At 51.9% G+C, this 24,823-nt stretch overlaps 8 protein-coding genes across 8 annotated transcripts; 4 read left to right on the forward strand and 4 right to left on the reverse strand.

The window, feature by feature from the left end:
* Positions 1 to 145: 145 nt before the first annotated feature.
* Positions 146 to 2,945, forward strand: QC764_603760 (uncharacterized protein). Its single transcript, XM_062948881.1, has 2 exons — positions 146 to 634; positions 1,103 to 2,945. The coding sequence occupies exons 1-2, from the start codon at positions 390 to 392 to the stop codon at positions 2,703 to 2,705; spliced, it is 1,848 nt and encodes a 615-aa protein (XP_062797093.1). The 5' UTR covers positions 146 to 389; the 3' UTR covers positions 2,706 to 2,945.
* A 5,403-nt stretch (positions 2,946 to 8,348) lies between these two features.
* On the forward strand, positions 8,349 to 10,493 carry QC764_603770 (uncharacterized protein). Its single transcript, XM_062948882.1, has 3 exons — positions 8,349 to 8,743; positions 8,827 to 10,064; positions 10,163 to 10,493. The coding sequence occupies exons 1-3, from the start codon at positions 8,468 to 8,470 to the stop codon at positions 10,371 to 10,373; spliced, it is 1,725 nt and encodes a 574-aa protein (XP_062797094.1). The 5' UTR covers positions 8,349 to 8,467; the 3' UTR covers positions 10,374 to 10,493.
* Positions 10,494 to 10,898: 405 nt separating this feature from the next.
* QC764_603780 (uncharacterized protein) lies at positions 10,899 to 11,950 on the reverse strand (the record flags this gene model as incomplete). The annotated part of the gene is made up of 3 exons (XM_062948883.1): positions 10,899 to 11,537; positions 11,604 to 11,746; positions 11,814 to 11,950. The coding sequence occupies 3 exons, from the start codon at positions 11,948 to 11,950 to the stop codon at positions 11,119 to 11,121; spliced, it is 699 nt and encodes a 232-aa protein (XP_062797095.1). The 3' UTR covers positions 10,899 to 11,118.
* Positions 11,951 to 12,617: 667 nt separating this feature from the next.
* Positions 12,618 to 13,951, reverse strand: QC764_603790 (uncharacterized protein; the record flags this gene model as incomplete). Its single annotated transcript, XM_062948884.1, has 2 exons — positions 12,768 to 13,951; positions 12,618 to 12,711 (listed from the first exon to the last, which is right to left on the reverse strand). Exons 1-2 carry the CDS (start codon positions 13,688 to 13,690, stop codon positions 12,618 to 12,620), a joined length of 1,017 nt encoding a protein of 338 aa, XP_062797096.1. The 5' UTR covers positions 13,691 to 13,951.
* Positions 13,952 to 15,342: 1,391 nt separating this feature from the next.
* Positions 15,343 to 16,750, reverse strand: QC764_0088630 (uncharacterized protein; the record flags this gene model as incomplete). The annotated part of the gene is made up of 4 exons (XM_062940902.1): positions 15,343 to 15,402; positions 15,887 to 16,002; positions 16,137 to 16,390; positions 16,725 to 16,750. The coding sequence occupies 4 exons, from the start codon at positions 16,748 to 16,750 to the stop codon at positions 15,343 to 15,345; spliced, it is 456 nt and encodes a 151-aa protein (XP_062797097.1).
* SEY1 (Dynamin-like GTPase that mediates homotypic ER fusion) lies at positions 16,731 to 20,190 on the forward strand. The gene is made up of 4 exons (XM_062948885.1): positions 16,731 to 17,244; positions 17,325 to 17,768; positions 17,830 to 19,565; positions 19,621 to 20,190. The coding sequence occupies exons 1-4, from the start codon at positions 17,153 to 17,155 to the stop codon at positions 19,905 to 19,907; spliced, it is 2,559 nt and encodes an 852-aa protein (XP_062797098.1). The 5' UTR covers positions 16,731 to 17,152; the 3' UTR covers positions 19,908 to 20,190.
* Positions 20,175 to 21,203, reverse strand: QC764_603810 (uncharacterized protein; the record flags this gene model as incomplete). The annotated part of the gene is made up of 1 exon (XM_062948886.1): positions 20,175 to 21,203. The coding sequence occupies one exon, from the start codon at positions 21,201 to 21,203 to the stop codon at positions 20,175 to 20,177; it is 1,029 nt and encodes a 342-aa protein (XP_062797099.1).
* Positions 21,204 to 21,501: 298 nt separating this feature from the next.
* Positions 21,502 to 24,587, forward strand: MIF2 (mitotic fidelity of chromosome transmission-related protein). The gene is made up of 4 exons (XM_062948887.1): positions 21,502 to 21,930; positions 22,068 to 22,228; positions 22,299 to 24,080; positions 24,143 to 24,587. The coding sequence occupies exons 1-4, from the start codon at positions 21,848 to 21,850 to the stop codon at positions 24,307 to 24,309; spliced, it is 2,193 nt and encodes a 730-aa protein (XP_062797100.1). The 5' UTR covers positions 21,502 to 21,847; the 3' UTR covers positions 24,310 to 24,587.
* The last annotated feature ends 236 nt before the right edge of the window (positions 24,588 to 24,823 follow it).

A 24,823-nucleotide genomic window follows, 5' to 3' on the forward strand; every position in this document is an offset into this window, starting at 1 on the left:
TCGGATCCAGTTCTGCAAGACCCTTGCTTCTCTTCCTCAGGCTCTTACCGAGACATGGAGACGGCTCGCTGACTATCTTGATAACTTGACATCGGTCGTGGGTTGTTGGGCCCCCAAATGATCCTTGCCAGGTCGTTGGAGGCCAGTGGGATCAGCCTCAGCGGACAGCATAGCGGTGACGAGTGATTGGTGGCACCAGTCACAAGAAATGCAAGGTTCTTTCTGTCGCCATTGGTGCTGTGCCGCAATGCGCCGCCCCAGCTTTATCAGCGGGCTGCCAAGGATTAGGTTGGGGGTTCGTAGCTTTAGTCATATTCTCCCTTGCATTCCCACACTCCACTTGCAGTCGCTCCTCGCAGTTTTCCCTTCCGGAGACCAACGGCTTCACCATGACCATGCTCCCCTCCGAGAACCGTGCAGAAGCGCCCGTCTGGTCGGGCCTGCCGGGCTCTTTCTCCTCGGCTCCCACTCCGTCGACAGCTCCCGCAAGCCCAGAAAGGAAATCCCGCACGCTGCAGGGCCCGTCGGCCAAGGAATGGGCCAAACATCGTGAAACTATCGTCGGTCTCTACAAGCAGTATCCACTGAAGCGAGTAAGCGAGCTGATGAAGAGGCACTATGGCTTCGTTGCAAGGTGTGTTTCTCGTGTTTTCTTGCTCCGTCATCGTCAAGGTTATTTACCAGGACGCTCCTCCATCTCCACCCGTGTGACCGTGCTATGTCTTGTGTCTCATCGAACCAGGACCGCGCATGGCAAGCTCTGTCTCTTGGCCTCGCTCCCGCGATGCTGCTCCCGCCGCCGACCAGAGACTATCTTGATCCAGCTGCCCGGGCCCCGTCAGGATGCACCGTCTGCTTTCCCCTTCGAGTTGGCTAGTCAAGTGACTCGGCCCTCCGCACCGTGCAGCATATCGGCCTCTTCTCTCCCCGGCCTTCTTAACTATCAATGGCTCCCACGCTACCTAGGCTCTCTTCTCTCATGATCGTGTCTCCCGGTCCATGTCGTCGTCGAGTTTGACTGTCTTGCTACCACACGCCCTGGCTCTTTTCTCTCCCCCTACCTAGCCATGACGCTCATAAGGCTTACTGACACTGGCGACAGCAAGCGCATGTATGACAAGCGGTTCCGGGAATGGAATGTGTTCAAGAACGGCAACAGCGAGGATGGGCCGAGAGCTCAGCGCCGTGGCTCTCCTGCTTCCACGTCGGTATCAGACGGCACCCGGATTGGTGAGAATGATCTCATGAGTCAAATTGACGTCCGCCGAACAATACGATGCGCCAAATCTGTCCAGCAAGGAGTCAGAACAGCCGCAGGGCAACCCCCTCCGTCCCCTCTCAGCCCCCTCTCACCGCATGCTGCTCCCAGCCCATCGCCCGCGCCCTCTGCCAGAGGGAGCATTCACATCTCTGACCTCTTGACGGACCGGAGCATGGTTCATCACTTGAGCATACCCAGTCTTGTCAACCCCATCAACGAAGGATCCTCTCCACAGGCCACATCTTCGCCGGAAACCGCGTATGGGACTCCCAGGTCGACTTTGACCGCGTCAGACGATCACACCCCGGCCAACCCTGACGCCCGGTCCAACACTGGCTCTCCCGGCCCGAGTCTGGCTACCTACAAGGCTCAGATTCAGACGCTTGCGAGATCACCACCTCCATCTCTGGCACTGGACGCAAGGACGCGGTCCCTGAAAATCATTACCCTCAGCCTAAGAGACTACTATGACTGGCAGCTTCAGAACATTCCCGAGGGCGTCCTACCTGATGATTACCTGGGAGCCCGTTCGACTCTCGAGTCCACCAAGTACTGGGCGACCATCAAGAACGCCATTTATTTGATCAAGCTGTCGGCAGCATCCTTGGATGGCGCTGACTCTTTGCCTGCGAACCGTGCGTGGCCTGCCTTGTCCGAAGCTGGCGTTTTCGCAGCAGATGCCATGACATCTCAGCCCTTTGATTTTCTCAAGAATCTGTTTGCGACCCTCTCACCTGCCAACCTGAGCGCCCGCCCTGAGCTTCGGACCATCCTCCTACAGTTTCTTTCCATACAGGCCGAAGAAAGCCTCTCAGCAAATCACCCCATCACGTTGATCTGCCAGGAGCTGCAACGTGATGAAAACTGCCAAGAAGTGTCCCGCAGGGGTCTTCAGTGCATGCTCGATATTTTCAACACACGTCTTGGGCGGTCTAGGGCTGTCACGATCAAACTTACGGATTCCCTGGCCACGCTCTTGCGTCGGAATGGAGAGTTTGACGCCGCTCGGGATATCATTGTGGAACTGCTCAAGTCATGCCGTCAAGTATACGGACCGGAGTCGGACCAGGCTCGCGCCACGGAAAACGAGCTCGCCCATCTTTACATGGCGACGGAAGAGTGGGACTTGGCAATTCAGCACTGCATGTCTGTCGTCACACGCCCTTCAGGTCTCGGGGAGCAGACAGAACCATCGCTGTACCAAGACGGCATCGCAGCACACACCATGGAAGATATTGCTGAGATTTACCAGCGGCAGGGGGACTTGAAACAGTGCATTTTCTGGCTCGAGCGGGCTGCTTCGATCGCCTTGATAATATGGGGGCCGAAGTCTCTTGCGACAAGCCATATTGTCGACAAAATGACGAATATTCAGCGGCAATTCGGCAAGGACTTGCTGAGAAGTGCCAACATGTGGGAGGCTGCTTTAGTGCAGCAGGACTAAGGTGTAGCGGCCCAACCGTTGTTGTTGTTGTTTTGGGTGGGGGGACCATCTTTGTTGGCTGGTTTACGGTTAATCTTCTGGTCGGATCACCACATTTGGATTGGAGCAGGTTAATATTGTTGGTTGATAACGGAACGCAGCTATAGCTTTGCATATCATGCGGCCACCTGCAACCTCCTGGCTCTCCATCCAGACTGGAGCATCCAGGTGAGACGGCGAGTCTGAATTTGAATTGAGGAGCTTTCCTGAGCTGATCAGAACTTGGGAGATCGCACCCGTAACCGGAATGCCATTGGCGCGGTGATCATTGCCAATACATTGAGCACACTGCCGGGGAGCACAGATGTGGGGACGACAAGTGTCACGAAGTGGGCTGGCGAGCCAACCGCATACTACTTAATATCAGACTGTCGGTGACTCTAACAATTTTCTTTGGGGGCTTAAAGTCTAGCTTTGTTTGCTGAGTCAGAAAGTCCACTGAAAAGGCTGGTGTGACCGAACATCAACCCAAGGACCCTGGCGGCTTGCGACGAGGAAGGTGACTTGGAGGGATCAGCAAGTTCAACAGACGCAGTTGCTGCAAGACAGGCAACACCCTATAAACCGCCCGTCATGTCTGGCGGAGACGCTAGTTCTGATGTCCCATGAGACATTTCGAAATTTGGCCCCCAAATCCAAGGTAGTCAGCGCGTCTTAGGGATGCCAATCTCCGTGTCTGTGTCCGAGTGGGACTTTGAGTCCGAGCTGGGTGTTACCCCCCCAGGTTCTGAGGCTTGCCGTATGCCATGACCGCAGCAAAATCAAACACTTTGATCACCACGCCGACCGGCATTCTAAGAGTGGGCAATCAGGCACTCAATGATGAGTAATCCTAAGAATAAAGAGTATACATCTCCTTCGCGGCCAAAGATCATGGCTTCCATCCCATCTTCAGGCATCCATTCGGCCTGCCTGATGGAGATACACAGATGAAACGACGATTGGCAGTCCTCCCCATCTTCATCTCTAACTGGCGGGTCATTCCTTGTGTTTTTTGAGCAGCACATGGTTATCGCAGCTGCGTTCAGGTATAAGGCATGGATGTAGCGGAGTTGTGCAGTTGGGTTTCTCGGCCTCAAGCTGGTAAAGTTGGTTTGACATTGGGGGCGGTCCCTCGCGCCAAATTTGACGAATGAGAAGCATAGACAAGCCACCACCTACATGTTTTTTTCCAGAAGGTTTTTTTCCTGGGGTTGTCGTAGCTGTGAAGGGGGCGTTGGTGGCGAGCCAGGATAAAACTATCCCGGGGAACTGGTACTTGGTATAATTCATGGTAAGCGACCACCCCGGGGGCCGGCCAGGGAGGCCCAAATTGTCATTATCTGGTATATGTTCCAGCACCACATCTAATTTCCACTCAGTAGTATACACAAAATAAACACCCAATCTGGGCACATTTCTCATGGCACACGGGCTGTGAATGTTTCAGGAGCTTTGCAAAGGAGTTGTGGCTGCATTTACGACTTTAATCCGACCTCAGGCGCTAAACACTGCCCACTCGCAGACAAAGGTAAAACTGGACTATACTTTGACGGTCAAGTTTGTGAGACACAATGTAAAAACGGGCCATCCTTCAACTTCCTATCCGGCATAATTGCCAGACATAGCTGTAGAATCGGGTGGCTGGGCAAATGAATATTTGGGACAATGCCGTATACATGTTGATGAGAAGTTGGGTAATTTTGCCTGGGTCGGGCTACTCCGTCATCTCCCGGCAGTCCATAGGGCTGCATATCAGCTTACATACTTCGCCGTACCTTGGCCTCCATGGCACGGGCGTTTTAAGGTAGCACCTTACATCATGTCTCGAGGATGGGGATGTGGGTCAGATTGTTCCAGAACATTCCGGGGTTAACCGCGGCTTCTGCCTTGGTAGGTATCCATTGGCGTGGGCAGCAATCCTGGGAAGGCAGGAACTGTCAAAGGCCACGGGGCCTCATGACTGATTCGTCATGGGGTATTCGTGGCGGTGAAATTCCTGGGTCTTTCGGGGCTCATCTATGTATGTCCATATCTGCCTTGGGGGCCAAAGGCATCTCACCTTCGGTCTCAGTAACGCATTATTTGATTGCCTCGTGTGGGATGACTACACTATGCAGTATAAAGTCTCTGGTTGTTACCAGGCATCGTGCATTCGTCACGGCGGTGGGGGAGCGAGATTGACTGGGTGCAATACAGCCAACAACTGGTGCGCCATTGGCTTCGCCCGGATGCATTGTGTCTGGACGCGACTGTTGTTGTCGCAAAATAGCGAGGTATGTTGAGCCGAATAAATTACGAATAAGTTACGAATACCGCTCTTTCCCAACATTGCTTTTCAAGCTTGGAGGCCTATCATTGCTAAGAAGCCTTTGGGGCGACGCGACCATGGTACGCAGCTGATTGTAGAAAGATAGGTACCAATACTTACTCTGTGCTGATGACGTGATATATCTAGACACACTACATGATAGGTTTTGAGATGCATTGTCAAGATGGCGTACCAAACTGAGGCCCTCGCCATTGCTGCCTTGGTTCAATTAATGGTAAGCAAGGTATGCACCCAGAAGATAACATGCCTACCCCTCAAAACTCGCCGACGGTATTTTCAGAAACATTCGACTCGCCCTGTGCGGATAACTTTGAGAGTACTCCTTTTCATTCCGGAATGGGGCCAGCTGCGCAGCAAGTCGTCGCCACGGAATAGAATCGCACCAGATGGGTTCCACTGAAAAGCGTGATTACCTGTGATACATGACTTCCGAAAAGATACTGTACCACCATCAAAATGGTCAAGTGAGACATTGATCAATGGTATCACGCTTCTTCGTCTCTCGTTTGGTCGCACTGCCTGTGTTGTTTGTTTTTGTTTTTAACAAGACGCTCTCGTCATACCCGTTGTTTGTTTACATTCAAGCCGTTCAAGTTGAAACTGCCAACCAGAGAACGACCCATCTTCACCATCCTGTCTCTGATATTGTCCAGTGACCCACACGGCACTGTCCTCACAAAAGCCAATTGCCGGTTTTGAGCCCTGCCTACTAGGTTAGCCACTGAGTCCTTGTCATCATCACAGCAACTGATATGAGGTGATAGTCAATTTCCTGCAGCCAACGAAAATGAAAAGCAACGATGTCGTCGCGATCATTATTCTTGGATACGCCATAGCTGGATTCCTGGCGGGGCTGGGGGTTATGCGGCTTGTTCGTTTACGACACGGAAGAGATTCGCCGTCGACCCTTTCCACCCCAGAAGATGAATCAGCCGAATCAGCATTGAAGAATTCAGGTTCCGCTATAGAAAGTGAAAGCTCTCAATCATCCCAGCCCATAGCAATGCCAGTTCCGGGCCCGCTGCCTGGTCCACCTAATGGCTTTGGTGAAATCGGCTTTTCTGTCCCTCCCTTTCCATGGGTGGGAGCAAGGCCGCCCTTCCCTGAATCCACTCGACCCTAACTGGGCTTCCTTGACCCGTCAGTTTTTGGTTGTTGCCTCTCAGGAAAGAACCAAGAATCGACTACACTCGAGACAGCTATAATCGCCGACCTGGTTCTCGTCAGGAAGACCATTCCTTATGTCTCGGGGGTGGTAATATAGTACGACCAAGCAGGGACAAAAAGGGAAGTTGCCAGATCAAGGATAACACGGGTGACAGCCATCTGGCTATCACTGACAGACAAGGTGTGTACGAGTGGAAAACATGAATGACCGAGGCGGGATAACCTGGAAATCAGCTCGAGCAAAGTTTTGATATATTGATAATTCACTTGGGGAACGTGCATAAAAAGCTGAACCGTGTTTTTGCAATGTGGGTAATGAATTGTACTTGTTCCACCACACCAAGCTATTATCCTGAACCAATACCCCCCGCCAGGCTCTGAACTAACATTTTGCTTATCTAAACCATATACATATATCTTGCCAAATATCGGACTTGTGGCGTGTATGTGGCGTTACGAAAGGAGCCCCAAGGAAACCAGGGAGGCGTTGTCTTCAGCTTCCCAGGTTAGGAAAGCCGAGAGTTGACGGTCATATTAGGATAGGCCTTGTGGATCTTTTCGACCGGGTCGGTTTTTTCAGACGCGGCAGGCTTCGTCGATTTACTTGAGCCAGTCAGACGCGCAAAAAAAGTGTCTTTCTTTGACTCCTTGCTGGAGGCTTTGTCTTTGAGGAGGGAGGTGTCAGACGTCACCGAGGCGAGGTCGGAATCCTTCAACAATGATGACATGGCGATAGTCTTTGGTGTTTTTGGGTTGTAAGATCTTATATACCTAGGTAGGGCAGGTAGATACAGAAATTATATGTCCATGCAAGTTGAACAGTCAACAGTGAACAGGTACTGGCTTTATATCTTTGATGGAAGTCGTTTCTGGCCACAGAAGATCTGGCACAACTTTAAATCGTTACGTACGCTACACTATTGACCCTGAGTATGCCTGTCAGGCAGCAAATTACTTGCAGGAAAACTTAGAGATGCCTGGAGATCCCAACACCATGACTGTAGCTAAATCCCGTGATACAGTGACTCCTCGCCGTCATAAACCAAGCATATCTGACCAATCGGAAGAATACGTTGGCTTGAATTAGGATGTCGCTATTTGGTCTTGTGTAGCAGACATCTGCAAGGTCATGCTTTTTGAAGAAAGCCTAGCTAAAGGCAACCCCGGCACTTGAATGCGGTGTGGAAGGTGGCATTGAGGCTAAATTGTGACACTTGAGGACTTTAGTCATGCATATCTCTGCCAAAACCTGTTCAGACGGGAGCAGTGGAGGGTTATGTGGGCTGCAGATTTGGAACAGGAACCTCACTCTTCCGGCCCGAGCCAACACCCCGTGATAGAAGATACCAGACAAGAAAAGATAACCCCAATCATGAACCAGACCAGTGTGTACCGAGGGTAGAGACCTAGAACAACAACTCTGGAAAACAGTGTCTCGACATACCTACCTCATTCGCTAAACACATCTCATCACTCCGGGTTGATTCATCTTGGGGTACCCAATGGCTTCTTGTGATGCCAACCTGGTGGTGGAAGAGCCATGTTATTTCCCAGCTACTCCTTTCCTTTGTTTCGGGATACCTAAGAAAATGGGTGCATCAAAGAGAGAGATGCTGGACTATAGCAACGAAATTTGAGTACGAGATTCTAATTCCGGTCTCTATAATATCTCTCCTACCTATCTAGACGTACCCTTACACCTTCTCACTCAATAGGTGGTCGCAACACTAGGTAGACATTGTCGATCTTCTGTGCTAGTTGCTTTTTATTCACTTTCATATGCGTACCTTGCATATCTTGCCGGTCTTTCTATTCTAATTATACCATTGTGAAAAAGCAATGTCAACAGAACTCAAAGCCACACATGGGCCTCTGTTTATTACTCGTACCTAATACCCTGTTGCATTGATCAACGATAGCCGATAAGGCCCCGTGCCATACATCCCTACATGCAATTACACGAGTGATAAGAGTAGATCATCCCATTACTTGTCTCCAGTCTGCATCTCCCTCGGGTGTTATATCTCCTTGACATACACCAACCTTGGCTCAGCCGTCCAGTACTCACGGGGTGGCACTCAAAATCAACACAAGCCAAGACTGGGTTTGCACTCTGTGGTGGCTGTGCTCGGGGTCGTTCCTTGTTTGGAGGAAGATGACATGCTGTATCATTGGAAGACAGCTTCCAACAGAATGCTGACACCGCCGCTACAGAAGCATAGGCCAATCGGTGCACTTCGGTAACATGAACCTTGTTATTCCCATTCCAAATACCTACCTTAGCTACAAATCGGTATGTATCAGTGGCACCATCGGATGTGGGCTGAGCCAGATGGTATTAGTCAGATCCTGCCCCCACAAATCTACTTCTGTAGACATTTCCCATGTTCAAGACGTCAGTAAGGTACCGCTCAGACTCATCTTTTGCTCTCAAACTAACATGGAGACAGAATATAGAACACGACGGCCTCACAAAAAGTCACGAAATGGTTGTTTGCTATGTAAACAGCGTCGGAAAAAGGTAAGGAATTACCGCCATGCATTCACCATGCCATCATTTGACATTTGCGGCCATACTAAAACATTAAATTCATCATCTGTTAGTGTGATGAGCGCAGGCCATGTTGCACCAGATGTGCTGACCGAGATCTGAAATGCCAATATCAGTCGCGCCAACCGCAAAGGGAGGATTGGCTTCCAGTCTCCCCTGCGCTGTCCCGCTCACCGTCGGTTCTTTCCATCCATGGAACAGGCTCCTTGAACGCAGAGGAGCTCGAATTGCTCCGACACTACCTCACCCACACTTCCCGGGCAATACCTTACGACGACGACGACCTTTACGCTCTCCAGGAAGGATTTCCAAATCTTGCCTTTCGCTCTCGAGCTCTCATGAACTCGATTATCGCATTGGCGGCGATATGCAAGTGTCACGACATCATATCACAGCCCACGGTAGACGAAAGGCACATAGATGAGGCCCATGCATTGTTACTGATCGCAGAGGATCGGCATAGGGAGTCATTACGACGAACTCAAAATGATATCTCTAACCTCCATCGAGAATGTTACGATGCCACTCTCGCCAACGCGCCGTTGATGGTCTTGTACATTCTAGCAAATCACTCTGTTCGAATTCAGTGGGCGGGAACCATGCGTGATATCCCAACCGGCTTTGTTCCAACACAACTACAATGGGTATCCCTCATCCGCGCGGCCCACCTCGCTTACAATGGCATGCTGAATGACATTGACCAGCCGTGCGAGCCTTGCTCAGACACAAACTTTGGAGAAAGTATCCCTCCAGCCAGCCCTCTTTACCAACTACCACCCGATCCCATAATCCGTGTTACTTCGCCCGAGGACGGCCCCATGAAGCCTACTAGGGACCTTTTCCTCCCCATCCTAGCGGCCACCTTCCAAGCCGCCATCAAAGGCTTACGGATGAGGGCCGAAGTCAAACGGGCTGAAATGCCAACCGATCCCGGCATCGCATTTTCTTTTGTGGCATTGCGGGCCTTCGAGGTCATTGCGGACGAAGTTCTCCACACCAACACAAACGCCATCCACTCGAAGCTGTCACCATCAAGCAGCCATTCATCGCCCGCGCCGCCACCCCCTAGGAGCCGATTATCTTATGTCTCGCCCTGGCTGCGCAACTATCTTGCTCGTGTCACCATGGCCACCCCAACGAGGCCCTTCAGACGCACAATCACCGCTTTTGTCAACAGGGTTCCAGCCGAGTATTTAACTCTAGTTCAGACGTCAGTGGAGCACCTTTTTGACTGCCGTGCGGTCGAAGGGGTAGTAGCTTCTGAGGGGCTTGCTGTCGACATTTTTGCACAGTGAGTACCAAAGCCTCTTGTTTTCTTTGTCCCTATGCATCAAGTACTCCCGCTGGAGCGACCAAGATATCATTATACTAACGAATCTTTTCTCATAGTTGGCTGGTCTTGGTAATGCTGTTGGATGGGGTTTGGTGGATTGGCGGGATAGGGGCTTGGGAGCTAGGTAGAATCGTAACAATTATAGGTAACAAGGGGCTTGGGTCCTTACAGGAGAACAATACTTGGTGGCCGGCGAGCATGTATAGAATTTATGCTGAGTTGAAGAAACAGGTGATCACGGAGGTTGGGACAGAGGGTCATATCTGATTATTTACAGCCGAAAGCAGGGGGAGTGGAAATTTTGCTGCTGCCCTAACTTTTAATAGAATAATTCACGGCTCATAGATGGGTACAGACAACAAAATATGATGGGTTGATTGATTTAAACTGCAAGTCCAAGTATTTAGGGTATGCAAACTTTTATCCTGGAGCCTAGTGATGTTGTTCAGGCCTGATAGACCTTGTGATCCCTATGGAACCTGGTAAGAGGCCTGTGTATCTTCTCCACTATTCTATCTGGCGCTGTAGGGTATATGCTTGGTTCATCCAGGTCTATATATCTCCTGCGTGTTAGCTCGGTAGCACAAGATTTGACCTTCATGAACTTTTCTATCCACACTTAGCTACCTATGTGGGTAAGAGGCATTGATGGCTTTTGCTTTGAAAACGAAGGGTACTGGTAACGGGTATTACTATTCATGTCCATGTTCTGCTTCGTGGGTTTTTTGCGATAGGTGTATCCACATGGGTTTGTAAAGAGGTAAGATTGATTTTCGATAAACTGTTACCTATTGGATTCTATCAAGTGTGCCAGGAGTTCTTGCATGAGAACGCTGGGAAAAAGCGTGCGAAGAAGCGAAGTGAAGTGTTGAGATCGAGTGAATGTGTGCTGGCGGGAAAGAGATCAGCCGTCAAAACAAAGGTGAGCTGTCAGTCTAATGCAAAACAAAAGAAATGTAGGACTAGGTCCAGATAAGATATGGGTTCCCCCATAGCCCTCCTCAACCCAATCTTACTCGGTTTGAATTCCGCATTTCTTTTTGCAATCCTCTGCCTGCAAAAACAACCCAGTAGGAAGGGAAGCCCTGAGTTTTGCAATCTCGTTGGTAGAGATATCACCAAATTGAGTCTCCAGCCACTCGTCATCTAGGGCAAAAGTCTGCGGCAAGATCAAACCAATCCCGGGGTCTTCGGACGGGAAAGCAGCGACGATGCTTGCATTGGTGCATTCGGGGTTCAGCTGTGTATGAAAGGCTCCACCAGGGAACACAGTCATCATGTTTGGGCCAAGGTCGGTGTGAATGACCCTCGGCTTGCCGTCTGCATCGACGACGCCGGCCTCAAGGACCGCTTCGGTGAGAACACGTCCTTCAATAACGGCGAACAATTCGGCGGAGCGAGGGTGAATGTGCAGAAAAGACATGCCGCAAGCTACGATAGAATGTCAGCGCCTGTTTCACATTAAGTACGACAGAATTGCCGAGTTTGTGAACTTACGAGGAAGTATGCCGACAGCCAGACTACCCCCAGTGCCTACAAGAGCAGGGAATGTTTTGCGATCGGCAAAACGCCCGGGGTTTTGATTAAAGTCGTAGACGTAGTCCTTGTCCTGAGGGAGGAGGGCAGCTCGGTCGACACCGCTGCATATGATACCATCAGTCATCTAGTCCGCACCTAATGCTAGAACAGCACTCTTTCAGCACTTACCTATCCGCGATTTGCAACTGCGCCGTGATACTCAATTGGGACGGTGACCGTTGAGCAAGGTTCGAAGGCGCCGCAATGCCTAACGACGCCATGGTTGAAATGCTGACAAGCATGCTGGCAATGGTAGGGGAGAACATCTTTGCAGTTGTGTGATGGGATGATGAAGATGTATGTGTCTTGGTGGTATGGTGTTTGCTTTTTGAGATGGAGGGCGCGGTGTAGAGAGAATGCTGAGCTCATAAGGAGCGGACGAAGCTGGTTTAAACGCTCGGAGGAAAACATTTCTCCGCAGTTCTATGACACCGCAATCCTTGCAAGATTTGAGATAATTCCAAATATCGAAAGTTTTAGTAGTCAAAAATGATTAGAGATAGCTTCTACATCGTCCCTGACGGGGCACTGCTCAAGGGCGTATTGGAAACCTATTTGGGGGCGGAGCTTCCTATTACGCTGACGCGAATACGCTTCCACGTTCCTTAGTCAGTGCCCAGTCCCACGTATACGCCAGACGTACACCGACACCCTGTGGACAATACGAAAAAAAAATACATGGGGAACACGCCCTCGAGATCAAGAGCGTATCTGCGTACCTATTGTGGCGTTGCTCACATCTCTACATCAAGTAGCCTCCAGGTCCGTATAGCGGGCAGCGCCGCACCAAGTTGCATAATTGTCGAGTCCATGTGTTTGTCTGATCCAGTACAATTGACGACAGCAACCAAAGGTCTATGGGTAAACCCACGAAAACGGGCCGCCACCAAAACCTCAGTGCTTACAACTGAGCCAGCATTGGTAAGTATCTTTTCAGCCATACTTGGACAGAAGTTTTCTCATGATGGACATAGCACCACCCCTATACCCTCCTCCAAACAAAGCAAAATGATTTAAATGGTGATACCTTGACAAGTCATGCTTAGCAAACATCACAAAGCAGGAAAGAGGTGAGCTACTCACAGTTCGTATAATGCCACTCGATCATCATACCCCTCTGCTGGCTCCGATTTAGGAACAAGTGAGTGGTATTCTTTCCAAAATCCTCCAGCATCAAAGCCCCCAAACATCTTCATGATGCCCAGCTCGTACTCCGAGTGTGCGTAACAGGAAGACGGATCAAAAACAACCTCTTCAGACCCCTTCTGTGTGAAAATCCGACCTCGTCCATGATTCCCACTCCACAGATCCCCGTGCACAACGACAGGAATTACATCCTTAAGATGCCCCTCTCCCAGGAGTCGTGGCACAACCTTGCTAGCTGTTTTCTCCACCACATCGGAAAGCTCTCTGTCCGCGCCGTTCTGCTTGATACACTCTTTGACTATGGCCCGCAGACGGCAGTCTGCATAGAAATCTGCCCAGGTTTCCCGATAACTGTTATCCTGAAGTGTAGATCCGCAGCAGGTAGACACTGGAAACCCGAATATTGGTTTGGTATGCCCCTTTGGAATTGGGGCGGGGGTGGTATGTAACGTTGCGAGTTTGGCGGCAAAGGAAAGGCCGGTTCCACCCGAAGCTGAGGACGCAAGATCAATGAAGTCTGTTACAAGGAAGTATTTTCCTCCTGCGCTGGCGCCACCGCCAAGTTGGGGGGACGAAGAGGAAGCAGAGGCCGAGTGGAGAGGACCGTGGGCATATGCCTTTGGACAAAACGAGGGAACGGCATTGTGAATTGCATTCAACGAGGCAAATTCTCCGCGAAACATGACCTCGGCGTCAGGACCTGTGCCGGTTTTGACAAAGTACTGGAGCTCATGGCCCTCCTTGGTTGAGACGAGCTTGTATGTGGAAGAGAAGCCGGAGCCTCCATAGGAAAGCAGCTTGGTGGAAGTGGGTTCTAGCCCAAGAGCGGATAGAAGGGCTGGATCGACACTGGATAGCATCTTCGGCGGAGTATGATGAATTGGACAACGGGTTGGTGATGTTGTCGATAGACAAAACGTATCGGTCTGGATGACGTCAGTGCTCTGCCAACCCCTCAGGCTCAACACAAGTTATCACTGCTGGGTTTGAAGAACAACGAACTTGATCCAACAGATTGGGATGTCGCTATGGCCTCAGGGGCCACACTTGTCTGTCAGGTCTGGCATGGAGATACCTTTCTGAGTTTACGGGTAGAAGGAACTCGTGTCCGAAAAGGGCGGGGAACGATTTGACCTGAGGTACCAAAGGACTGACCGTGCGCCAACGTGGGCCGACACTGTGAAATAAGTGTGCTAACTTTCATCCGGTTCGCCGCCCCTGAACAAGACTGCTCCTGCCCTGCCTTGCAGCGTTGCACGGCAGTTGTAACCTGCTGCCGGGCCAGTCTGACTGTCTGGGCTTCAAGTACAGAACCTATACATTTCTTCCTGAAATGGTTCCCGTAATCCTCACTGTGGTCCACGTCCGGTTCGCAAATCCTGTAGGCATCCAGCAACAATAACAAGCAACCCACAACATAACCACCGGTTCTGTGGCCGGTAGTTGCACTGTCGAAGAGGGTTCCCCAGAGAAGTAGCGCCAGGACGCCATTCCTTCTGAAAGACAGGGGGAACCGGAAGAAGATATTGCCCACGACATCTCCCTGACTGGCAAGTAACGAGTTTCTCTGACCTCCCCGAAAGAAGGCCCAATCTGACTACCCCACAATACAGGTCCGAAAATATACCCCAGCTTTTCATATGGCTCATTCTCAAAACAAGGACGCGTTCTCCTGAGCCACCAACAGCAGCAGCTACTGTAAACTAGACGAGCGACAACGACGTCGGTGGTGTATCTTGCTTGAACTATCCCCAGGACAGGTTGCAAAACAGCCCAAGCTTAACATCACCTTTTAAGACGCCAGCTCCGTTGGGGACTTGGGGTCAGCTAATAGTTGAGGAGCGGTGGAGTATCGATGTTATTTGTTACAGTCATTTTCGCTAGTTGCTTTGTGATGGGATGACTGATTACCTATTAGTGATTTTGGACGACTAGGCCAGACTCTCAATTAGATCTTCTCTTCTCATTGTGGGGCATAATATTCACCATGAAACTTCAAGCAGCTGACTGGCCACGATAAGAAGTCTGGTTTATTCATTGGTACGTGCACAGTTGCTGTGCTGTGATGTATATACAGGTGAATTCGAGTTGGACTATTTTCCCTCACTAACACAGTGACCTCCATCACTTTCCGAGCCGTCTCCATCCCCTCTAGCAAGATTCTATTGGTATTTGGGAGCAATATTTGCGCACTGGCGACTATCACTTTTGCTTTGACAAGGTACCGCAACAGAAACACGATTTCTTGCCTGTTGTTGACAACAGGTATCGATAACCGGCTCCAAATTGTTTGGTAAGTCCCGTTTCCAACTGTGTCAAACGAGCCAACAGACCACTAACAACTTGATTTCACCTCTAGGCCACATTCTCGGCACAAGTTGGGAGTAGCTACCATAAGAGGACGACCGAGGCGTTGAGTGCCTTTGCCCTCTCCCGGATGAGAATGCCAGGGGCCTCCTTGAGCCAATCTGCAAGTGCCGGGATAATGATCGCCGGGCTGTTACTTGTGGCACTACTCCTCGCGATTGGCGATAACATGTGTGGCGAGGAAGCCCGAAGTCGAAAGAGGGATCTGTTTTTGCCTCTGTTGCTTACAACGGCTGCGCTTCTGTTGGTGGTGGTACGGACATTTGGCCGGTGGAAGCTAGGCAAAGGAACGCTCGAGGTAGATGATACTATGATGATGATGTGTGTAGTGGGTTCAGTCCTGCCTTTTCTTACATCCAACGCTTGGGGATCAACACTGCTGACCATGGCTTCTTACGTAGCTGGCGTATTTGGTGATGTCAGCGACTAGTTACACCAGCAGTGCATTGGTGTTTGGATGCGACTTGTGGCATCTGAGGAGAGAGGACAGGATTCTGGGTCTCAAGGTACGCCTCCCCGAGTGAGCTTGAGGTTTCATGGGCCGGAATATGGTCATATACTCACGAGTGAGGTAGCTTCTATATGTGGTCGAGTCCTTTTATATTGTAACGGTATCGCTGTCGAAGATTTCGATCCTTCTTTTCTTCCGCCGTACCTTCTCAAAACCGTGGTTCCAGACAGCGACACACGCGGTGTTGAGCTTGACCATTGTCGTCAACCTCGCTCTCCTCATAACACAAATAGTCCAATGTGTTCCTTTGAGCACCAACTAGGAAGTTGATACCCCACGAAATGGCCACCCGAACTGCATCAACTTATAGGTGTTTGTCGTTGTAGGCAGCGTGATAAACCTTCTGCAGGAATCGGTCCTGTTGGCGATGCCTATCCCTGTGATCTTACGGTTGGCATTTCAGACCCGCCAACAGAAGGCAAACTCACTCATCATGTTTAGTCTTGGCATCTTTACGATTGTCTGCTCAGTTGTTCGTATGGTGTATGTCCTCAGAGTCGATGGAGCGGCAAACTGCAGCTGGGAGTACGTTGACGTCATTATCTGGACGAACATCGAAGCTGGCGTCACAGTAATGGTGCCTTGCTTGCCCGCAATGAGAGCGTTGATACTCGCTCGCAGGCGAGCAACGAACAGCCAGACAGGCAAGTGGTGGCGCCAAGTAAGAGACGCAAGATTCTGACTGACAGAAATTTAGCCCTAGCTCTTGACGAACTCCAATCTCCAGCACAGTCCTGAAGCACCTGGACAGCATACGCCAACCTGATCCACGGCAGACCACATGAAGGAAGAAAGCAATTACTTCACATAAGTGCCATCTACGTATGTAGGGAGGCCTGGAGCGGACAACATAGATCATATACCACAAAGCTTTCTGGCATACCTCTCTTTGAGTTTGAAGGTGACTCCCGTCCCGTCGCCGACGAACCCATGTGCTGGCAAAGGCAGCCCTGGAGGTGTCTCGTTTACACGTGGACCGTCTCGATGGCATGCGTGACACAAAAAATATGGCTTACCTATCTATGGCAGCTGCCGCAGGCATGTGAAATGCCGTCATCCGACGACAATTCCCGTCCCTATATCGGCCAGCTGGCCAGTGCATCAAGCCCCCACCACTCAGGGGGCGGGCGACGCTGTTCGGTCGCCTGGTTAATCCGGTAATCAGTTGGGTTAGTGGATTCCAAACTTCCAGCGCATACTCAAGGTGGATTGGCGTCACAGCAAGCTCTCCAGCGCTTGGCCACCTTTGCTGCGCATCCCTTCAACATTTTTGCTTTGTCTTCACACCGCACCGTCAAACGCACCATGGCCAAACAATAAGCCACCCTCGCCCCGTATGCTAGAGAACCACCATTGATCTCCTCTGACACCTGCTGCGCTTTTGATTCTTTTTGCCTGTATTCTTTTCTGCTTCTCGAGCTACGTCACAACCGACACGTCCATCATGAACGGCCACTTTGCGGCCATCGGCAATGGGCCGACGGCCAAGCAATACGACCATGGCATCCAGGTTATCGACGAAGACAAGTCTTTCAAGTTGGTGACACCCTCGGCCCTCGATTGCATGCAGCAGCTAGTTTTCATTGCATACACTGACATTTCAATTGCTAATGTAGCACAAACCTCAATGATTACCTTACCGAAACCCACGTCGCTGAGTCTGGCTTCAACTACCACTTGATCTCTGTCTTCGGATCGCAATCAACGGGCAAGTCGACCCTGCTCAACCACCTCTTTGGCACCCAGTTCAGTGTCATGTCCGAGACGGAGCGACGCCAGACGACCAAGGGAATTTGGCTGTCCAAGAACAAAAGGGACAGCGCAAACGGCTCGCCCATGGCCGACAACATCCTCGTCATGGATGTTGAGGGCACTGACGGTCGCGAGCGTGGTGAGGATCAAGACTTTGAGCGCAAGAGCGCCCTGTTCGCCCTGGCCACCAGCGAGGTTTTGATTGTCAACATCTGGGAGCACCAAGTTGGCCTGTACCAAGGCGCAAACATGGGCCTGCTCAAGACCGTTTTCGAGGTCAACTTGCAGCTGTTCTTGAAGGATAGACAGTGCGTTATTATCCGGCCTCCTCTCTGCATCCCGAGGAATCGGCTAACACGTGGCAACCAGGTCCCAAACACGGTCCCTCCTATTCTTCGTTATCCGCGATTTCGTCGGCAACACCCCCCTCGAGAATCTGCGCACGACCCTGATTACGGACTTGTCAAAGATATGGTCTTCCATCTCCAAACCACAGGGCCTCGAAGACTCCAAGATTGAAGACTATTTTGATTTTGCCTTTTCCGCCCTACCACACAAGATTTACCAACCTGAAAAGTTCCTCGCCGAAGTAGACAGACTCGGCGCTCGATTTACCACTGGCCATCGCTCGACCAAGGACCAAGAATTCGTCGGAGGCGTTTTCCTGCCAGAATATCACAGGAGAATACCCGCCGATGGCCTGTCAGTTTATGCTGGAGGCGTCTGGGATCAGATTGTTAACAACAAAGATCTCGATTTGCCAACACAGCAAGAACTTCTTGCGCAGTTTAGGTGTGACGAGATCGCCCGCGAGGTACTGGTCGGCTTCGACACTGTTATCGCGCCTCTGGAGGAGCAGCAAGTGGAAGCAATTCGTCTCGGCAAGCCTGCAGCGGTACTGGCGGATCTCGGAGCTCAAGGCGCCGGAGCCCGCGAGAAGTGCATCAAGGCCTTCGAGACACAGGCCAGCCGTTACCACAAAGGTGTATACACGATGAAGCGGGGCGAGCTCGAGAGCAAGATAGATACTAGGCTCAAAGCTCTGTACCAGGCTCAGCTGACAGCTGCTCATAAGGCCGGCGTGGCTGCCTTTAGTGAGGCCGTGTCAGGCGCGGTCAAGGCAGGGCAAAAGGCGGGCGGATCGTATGAGTTCGCTGAGATTGTGGCGAAGCAAAAGGCCAAGACGCTGCAAATCTTCAAGACAGAGGCCAAGAGCCTGTCGATTCCGGGAGTGGCCTGGTCGAACTTCAAGCCCCAGTATAAGCTCTTTGAGAAGGAGCTCGATGAGGTCAGCGCGCGGTTGCGCAAGGAGGAGATGCGTCGTTTGGCCATAAGGGTCGAGCGCTGGGTCAGGTCTCGCTTGGGCGATGCCATTGGTTTGGAATTCAACAAGCTAGGGTCTGGACGGGGGGTTTCGGTTTCTCCTGAGGGTGGCGAGAAGCCAGCCACAGAAAAGGACCTTTGGGACCGGGTCTGGAATGCCTTCATTAGTATTGTAAAGGAGGCTGAGACGAGATTTGCCGAGAGAGCCAAGAGCTTCGAGGCCAGTCCGGAGGAGGTCGAGGTCGGTCTTTGGCGACTACGGCGCAAGAGTTGGGTCGCCCTGAGGGAGAAGATCGAAGAAGAGGTGATGGAAAGTAACATCCTCATGAAACTCCGCGAAAATTTCGAGGACAAGTTCCGGTACGACGAAGATGGCGTCCCGAGAATTTGGCGCCCGACAGATGACATTGAAGGGATTTATACCAAGGCACGCGAGTCAACCTTGGGCCTCGTTCCTCTGCTGTCGCGGTTTAGACTGTCGGAGACGTATGCGCCACCAGACCTTCCAGCTTTCATCGGGGTCCAGCCTGCTGGCGTTGAGCCCGAAGACGAAGAAGACCTCTTGCCCATTGGCGGCATCGACGAGGAGGAAGGCAAAAGTCTCGAAGAGGAGACGACCGTTCTCGGTGAAAGTAAGCGGCAAGACCTGGTGGTGAGGTTCAAGAAAATGGCCGATGGAGTCTATGTTGAAGCCAAGCGAAGTGCCATCGGCGGGATTACCCAGGTGCCCTTGTACTTCTATGTTATTTTGCTGATTCTTGGGTGGAATGAGATTCTCATGGGTGCGTTACTCTTCTCTCGCCAGTGTCATTTCAACAGATGTCTGACAATTCACAGTTCTGCGAAACCCTTTCCTCATCTTGCTTATTCTTGTCATGGGCGGCGGTACCTATATCGCCTACTCGCTCAACCTTCTTGGGCCCATGATGCAGATGAGCAACGCTGCCTTCAACCAGGCTGTTGACATTGGCAAGGACAGGCTGCGCGACTTCTTGGTGAACAACGAGACAGCTAGACAGGCGCTTGCTGTTCCCGCACGGCAGATGGGTGCCGATATTAGCCTGGACCGGCTGGATAGCCGGGGTAAGAAGGCACAGGATATTTCAGACGATGATGACATTTAGAGATGGTTCAGCGGACGGAGCAATTGGTTGGGGGAATCGGGACCATGAAGGTTACCTACATGGCTTGGTTGTTCTGGTTGTTTGTTATATGCAGTCTTGTTGTCGTCTAAGAAGCGTTGTGCGTAGAAGCGGATGCGGCAGGGTCAGCTGGTATGATTTCATGATTATGGTCCGCGACAGGATCTCTATGTATAAAGTACTCAGAACTCCTTTGAACTCCGGTTTGCCCTGTTTCCCAGTGTATTTCCAACCTTGATCCTTATAATCTCAAAACGCCTCCAGCCCAGCTGGTGTCCCAAACCATGTGCCCAGCTCGTCGCCTTCTTCCTGGTCCTTAGCAGAGAAGAAATCCGTGAGGCGGTTAGTGTCACCATCATCATCCACCGGCCAGTCTACCTTGACTCCCTTGGGACCCTCGAGCATATCCTTCGCAGTTCCCCAACTAAACCGGCACTCTGGACCCCAGCCAAACACAGGGTGCATGTTGCCGCGTAGCCAAGTAACGCATCTCTGGTCTGACGGGTAACCCGAACCCCATTCCATATCCGTGTCCTCCTCGTTCTTGTCCTTCTCTTCCTCCCTGGCGGGCGGTCTGCCCCTAGTCTTCCACAAAACCTCTAAGGCGGCGTCTCTCGTTACTTTGGCGCATACGCTGGCGGCGCTGACACAAGGGTACAGGCTATCTGCCTTCTTGGCCACTGTGATCTTGGCCGTTGGGAATATCCTCTCTAGCTTCTTCTGGTAGGCAGCGGGCTGCCCGATTGTGTCGACGTAGATCTCCTGAATGTTGACCCCCCTGTCGTAGATCCCCTGGATCAGTTGTACGGTTGCGTCCATGGCTTGCGCGTTGAGGTTGTAGGACCCGCCGGCATTGGAAGGGCGCATCATGCCGGCGGAAATATCGCCTGCTGAGAGAAGTGTGGTTGCCCAACCGCAGGACTGGTGAAGATCGGATCCAGCGGTGGAGATCGTTTGCATGAGGGAGGAGCGGACTTGCGGGGTGAGGACTTTGGAATCGTCAAAGTGGTGGGTTTGGCGGAGGAGGGGGTCGGCGAGTGGGAGAGGGAGGTAGAAGATGCCGTAGACCATTGGCCCGAGGACGGGACCACGGCCGGCTTCATCGACGCCGAGGCAAACGGGGACGGATTTTTCGGCTGAGGCGAGGAGTGATGGGGGAACAGGGGAGAAGTGAGTGTAGGATCGGCCGGAGAGGAGGGAGGAAGGAATCACGGAAGGTGGGATGAAGATGTTGGAGGGGGTTTCGTTTTCGATCTCGGCTGGCGTTGGCTCTTCCATTGCGAGGGCTCTGGCGGGAGATGTTCCTGGTTGTTTACTTGCTCGGTTTGCAGTATGAAGCTTGAGCCTGAGTTGGGATTGGAAGATTGTTGCAAGATTAAACTAAGTTGTTGGAGTGACAGTTGGAATGCTGTCCCCAGTTGAACCTGCACATGCCGAGAAAGCCTGAGCTCGACGCGTCTCAGACCGCGTCGTGGGGCTGCTCAGCCAATGGGAGACAGGCCCTCAAAGTGCTTCTGGACAGCGGCGCCCCCTCCCCAAAATCTCAGAGCTTTTGCCCTCTGTCGGCAGGCAAAAGGGAGAAAACAACTGCTGCATTGCAACGCTGCACAATCATAGAGCGCCGGACACAGCGCGCGCTCTTTTAAGTGTGGAACCGACCTGGAACCCCTGGCACAAAAATGCTGCCAAAGTAAACAACACCTCCCTCACCTTCGGTCGCTCTTTGTCAGGACCATCACCAACCCCACCAAACCCAGTTGCTTTGTTCTTTCTAGGGGCATCTCGCGCTGTTTCTACCTCCCATATATACATACTGTCCTGCTTGCGCCCACCGTTGCCGCCACCGCGCTTCAGGCTTGCAGGCCAACAAACTCTAAAGCTTCCCCGAGGACGAGGACGAGAACAAGAATAAGGTCGCCGGGATGCCGCCACGGCCGTCAATGGCGGCGCGCCGCACAACCACCCACCAAGCAGAGCATATCTATGAGCTGGGTGTGGTGGGAAGGTAAGCCCACTCTGCAGTGCACACAATCCACGCGAAGATGGGGATGGGGTGGACGCGACTGAATTGCCCATGACGCGACCAAGCGCAATTTTTGCCACTGTTCGGAACTACGTTGCTAAACTATGGCGTTCTGACAGGAAAACCGGTGTCATGCTCCCCGACTCGGGGGTGCGCGACGAACATGGCATGGAACCCATCGAGAATCTGTTCTCATCACCAAAGAAGCCTGACGATGAAGATGAAGAGGAGGAATCGGACGATGGCGACAGCGGGGAAGCGCCGATGGAGCTGACTACAAGTATGTTTGTTGCGCTTTTTCTTGTCGCCTCGGTGCACCTGCGCCCATGACAGTGACTGACTGAGGGTAGACCTGGGATTGGGGCCTGCGGCGCTGCTTAACGGACAGGCGAGTAGGTTTCCCGCGTCCTCGCAGAACCGATCGCCAGCCAAGGGATTTCTGAATTCACCGGCGCAGCGTAACAAACTGGTTGCCCGTAATACCGCAGCCGCACGGTCGAGCTCATCGCCAGCAGAATCGAGACATCAGAGCAGCAGTCAACCGATGCTGGGTCAAGGCGCGGCGAAGAGGCGCTTAGATTTCAACAGTGTGGGAAAAGGAGGACCGCATTCATTGTCGCAGCCTGTAATGGGTTCAAGGGGCGGCGCCTTTCCCGGCAGAACTCAAGGTAATGCGCGGTCGCTGTCGCTGTCTCATGATGAGGAATCCGAGGCTGGAAGCGAGGTGGACGACGTCAACAACTTTGTGGAAGAATCTATTGCTATACTCAACGGTGATGACGACAACCATGCCGCGTCGGTGGAACCAGAGGAGGAAGATAGCTCGGATGAGGGGTCCATGGTTGGTGATGATACCATGAGGCTTTCTGCTGCGCAACATAAGAAGGCTGGTCGACCAGCAAAATCGCAGGAGCCAGCGCGAGCCAAGGCAGCACCGGTCATTTCTAAGCCTGTCAAGCAGACGAAGAAGTCGGCAGAAAAGGCCTTGGTCGAAAAGGAGCCAGAGGAGGGGTCTGAGGGCGGGGAGGAGGAGGAGGAGGAGGAGGAGGAGGAGGAGGTGGAAGAGATCCAACAGCCAACTAGACCACCCTCGAAGCCAGCAGCTCCAGGGAAACGCGGTCGTTCAGCGAGCAAGGCAAGCAACAAGGCACCCGAGCTAGCACCAGCGCCAGCTGCAGGTCGTGGACGGAAGCGACAAGCTGTTCCCGAAGAGGAGGAGGAGGAAGAAGCAACGGCCGAGCCCTCCCAAGAACCCCAGTCCAAAAAGAAGCGGGCCGATGCCGGACCATCCAGGAAGAAGGCAACCAAAAATGAGAAAGCGACGGCAGCACCCGCCGATAAGCCCAAAAAGACCGCTGGACGAAAACGGAAGTCTTCCATTGCAGACCCCGGGGATGTGTCTGTCGTGGCCGTTTCCCGTCGTCCCCCACTTCCCAAATCTCGCGGTCTCCTCATCAGTCGCCGCGAGATCCCAGGCGAGACTGACTCCATGTTTCGCACCCGCTCCGGCCGCAATTCGTTTAAACCCCTCGCCTTCTGGCGCAACGAGCAAGTCCACTACGAAAATAATGACATCAATGACAACTTTGCCAGCCGGTCCAAGCCTTCGAAATTTGTCCTACCCAAAATCAAGGAAGTCGTCCGCGTGGATGAGCCAGAGCCAGAGTTCAGGAAACCGGGCCGGCGAGGACCCAAGCCCAAGGACGGCGCAAGACCAGGAAGGAGGAGGAGATCCTCGTTCACCGAGCAGATCATGGACAGTGAGCCAGCTGAACCCTGGGAGATGGAGCCGGGAACTGTTACGGGTGAGGTGGTCGTTTGGCAGCCACAGTACGAGTTCCAGCCCCCAGCACCCAACGACTTGGTCAGCGTCATGGATAAACAGCTTGCCATCAGCGGTCACGCCATCAAAACGACCGAGGTTGTCGGGGGTGAGTTCCGGTACGCAAAGGTCTTTTCTGAAGGGTTCATTGGTGCCGGCGTGGTCGATCTCCCTCCCGGTGCCATTAAGAGGCTCAAGAACTCCAGAAAGGTGTTTATGATATTCTTTGTTCATGCGGGCAAATGTTTGGTTACAGTGCAGGAGACCAACTTCCGGATTAGCAAAGGAGGTATCTTTATCGTACCGAGGTGTAAGTCTTTTCCTCTTATCCGTCGCTCCAGGCAATTGAGAGAGGCTAACAGTGCAACTCAGACAACGAGTATACCATTGAAAACGACTATGACAAGCCTACGAGGCTGTTCTTTTCTCAGGGCACCGAGGTACCATCAGAGCAGGAGGCGAGTGTTATGCCTAATGTTCATACCGATGGGGAGGATCAGGGAGACGAAGAGGAAGAGAAGGGTGGTGGGGAAGAATAGAAGAGCAGGAGTAAAACGAACTCTGGTTGTTTTGTTGGTTTTCGGGTATTGCATAGGGTCGATGTCTTGGAAAGGCTTATTGTGGTGGTTATGTTAATAAGATACCAATATCAGGCGCTACTTGTTACGGCGCCCTCTCTCTCTTGGATTTTCTATCCCTTTCCGGCTTTGGGTTCCCCAATACTTTGCGATAACAGTAGCAACAAGCATCCAGTTGTTGCACCAGTGATACCGAGATAGATCATTTTCAGAATTGCTCAACAATACTTATCATGTTGCCCCCTGGGAGCTAGGCTGTCAAACTTGCGACCAAAAACTAACCAACAAGGGGTGTGGGACACTGAAGGGCCTGGGTTTTCCCAGACCCACACCGGTTTGCTCTTGGGGCTGGATTTTCTTACTGTTTTCCTTTCAACCAACAACCAACCACTGTAATACTAATTTGTTTACCATTTTCTGGCCAATTTTGGCCTCATTTTCGCAGCCAGTGACTTTCCTAGGTCACCAGCCCAAC

This window comes from Podospora pseudoanserina, chromosome 6 (assembly GCF_035222485.1).
Source record: "Podospora pseudoanserina strain CBS 124.78 chromosome 6, whole genome shotgun sequence".
Lineage (NCBI taxonomy): Eukaryota > Fungi > Ascomycota > Sordariomycetes > Sordariales > Podosporaceae > Podospora > Podospora pseudoanserina.

Coding starts and splice junctions, on each gene's coding strand:
- QC764_603760 (XM_062948881.1), top strand. CDS start 390: ATGACCATGCTCCCCTCCGAGAACCGTGCAGAAGCGCCCGTCTGGTCG. Junction 635..1,102: donor CACTATGGCTTCGTTGCAAG/GTGTGTTTCTCG, acceptor CACTGGCGACAG/CAAGCGCATGTATGACAAGC.
- QC764_603770 (XM_062948882.1), top strand. CDS start 8,468: ATGAACCTTGTTATTCCCATTCCAAATACCTACCTTAGCTACAAATCG. Junction 8,744..8,826: donor GTAAACAGCGTCGGAAAAAG/GTAAGGAATTAC, acceptor ATCATCTGTTAG/TGTGATGAGCGCAGGCCATG. Junction 10,065..10,162: donor GCTGTCGACATTTTTGCACA/GTGAGTACCAAA, acceptor CTTTTCTCATAG/TTGGCTGGTCTTGGTAATGC.
- SEY1 (XM_062948885.1), top strand. CDS start 17,153: ATGAACGGCCACTTTGCGGCCATCGGCAATGGGCCGACGGCCAAGCAA. Junction 17,245..17,324: donor GACGAAGACAAGTCTTTCAA/GTTGGTGACACC, acceptor TTGCTAATGTAG/CACAAACCTCAATGATTACC. Junction 19,566..19,620: donor GTGGAATGAGATTCTCATGG/GTGCGTTACTCT, acceptor GACAATTCACAG/TTCTGCGAAACCCTTTCCTC.
- MIF2 (XM_062948887.1), top strand. CDS start 21,848: ATGCCGCCACGGCCGTCAATGGCGGCGCGCCGCACAACCACCCACCAA. Junction 21,931..22,067: donor GAGCTGGGTGTGGTGGGAAG/GTAAGCCCACTC, acceptor GCGTTCTGACAG/GAAAACCGGTGTCATGCTCC. Junction 24,081..24,142: donor TATCTTTATCGTACCGAGGT/GTAAGTCTTTTC, acceptor AGTGCAACTCAG/ACAACGAGTATACCATTGAA.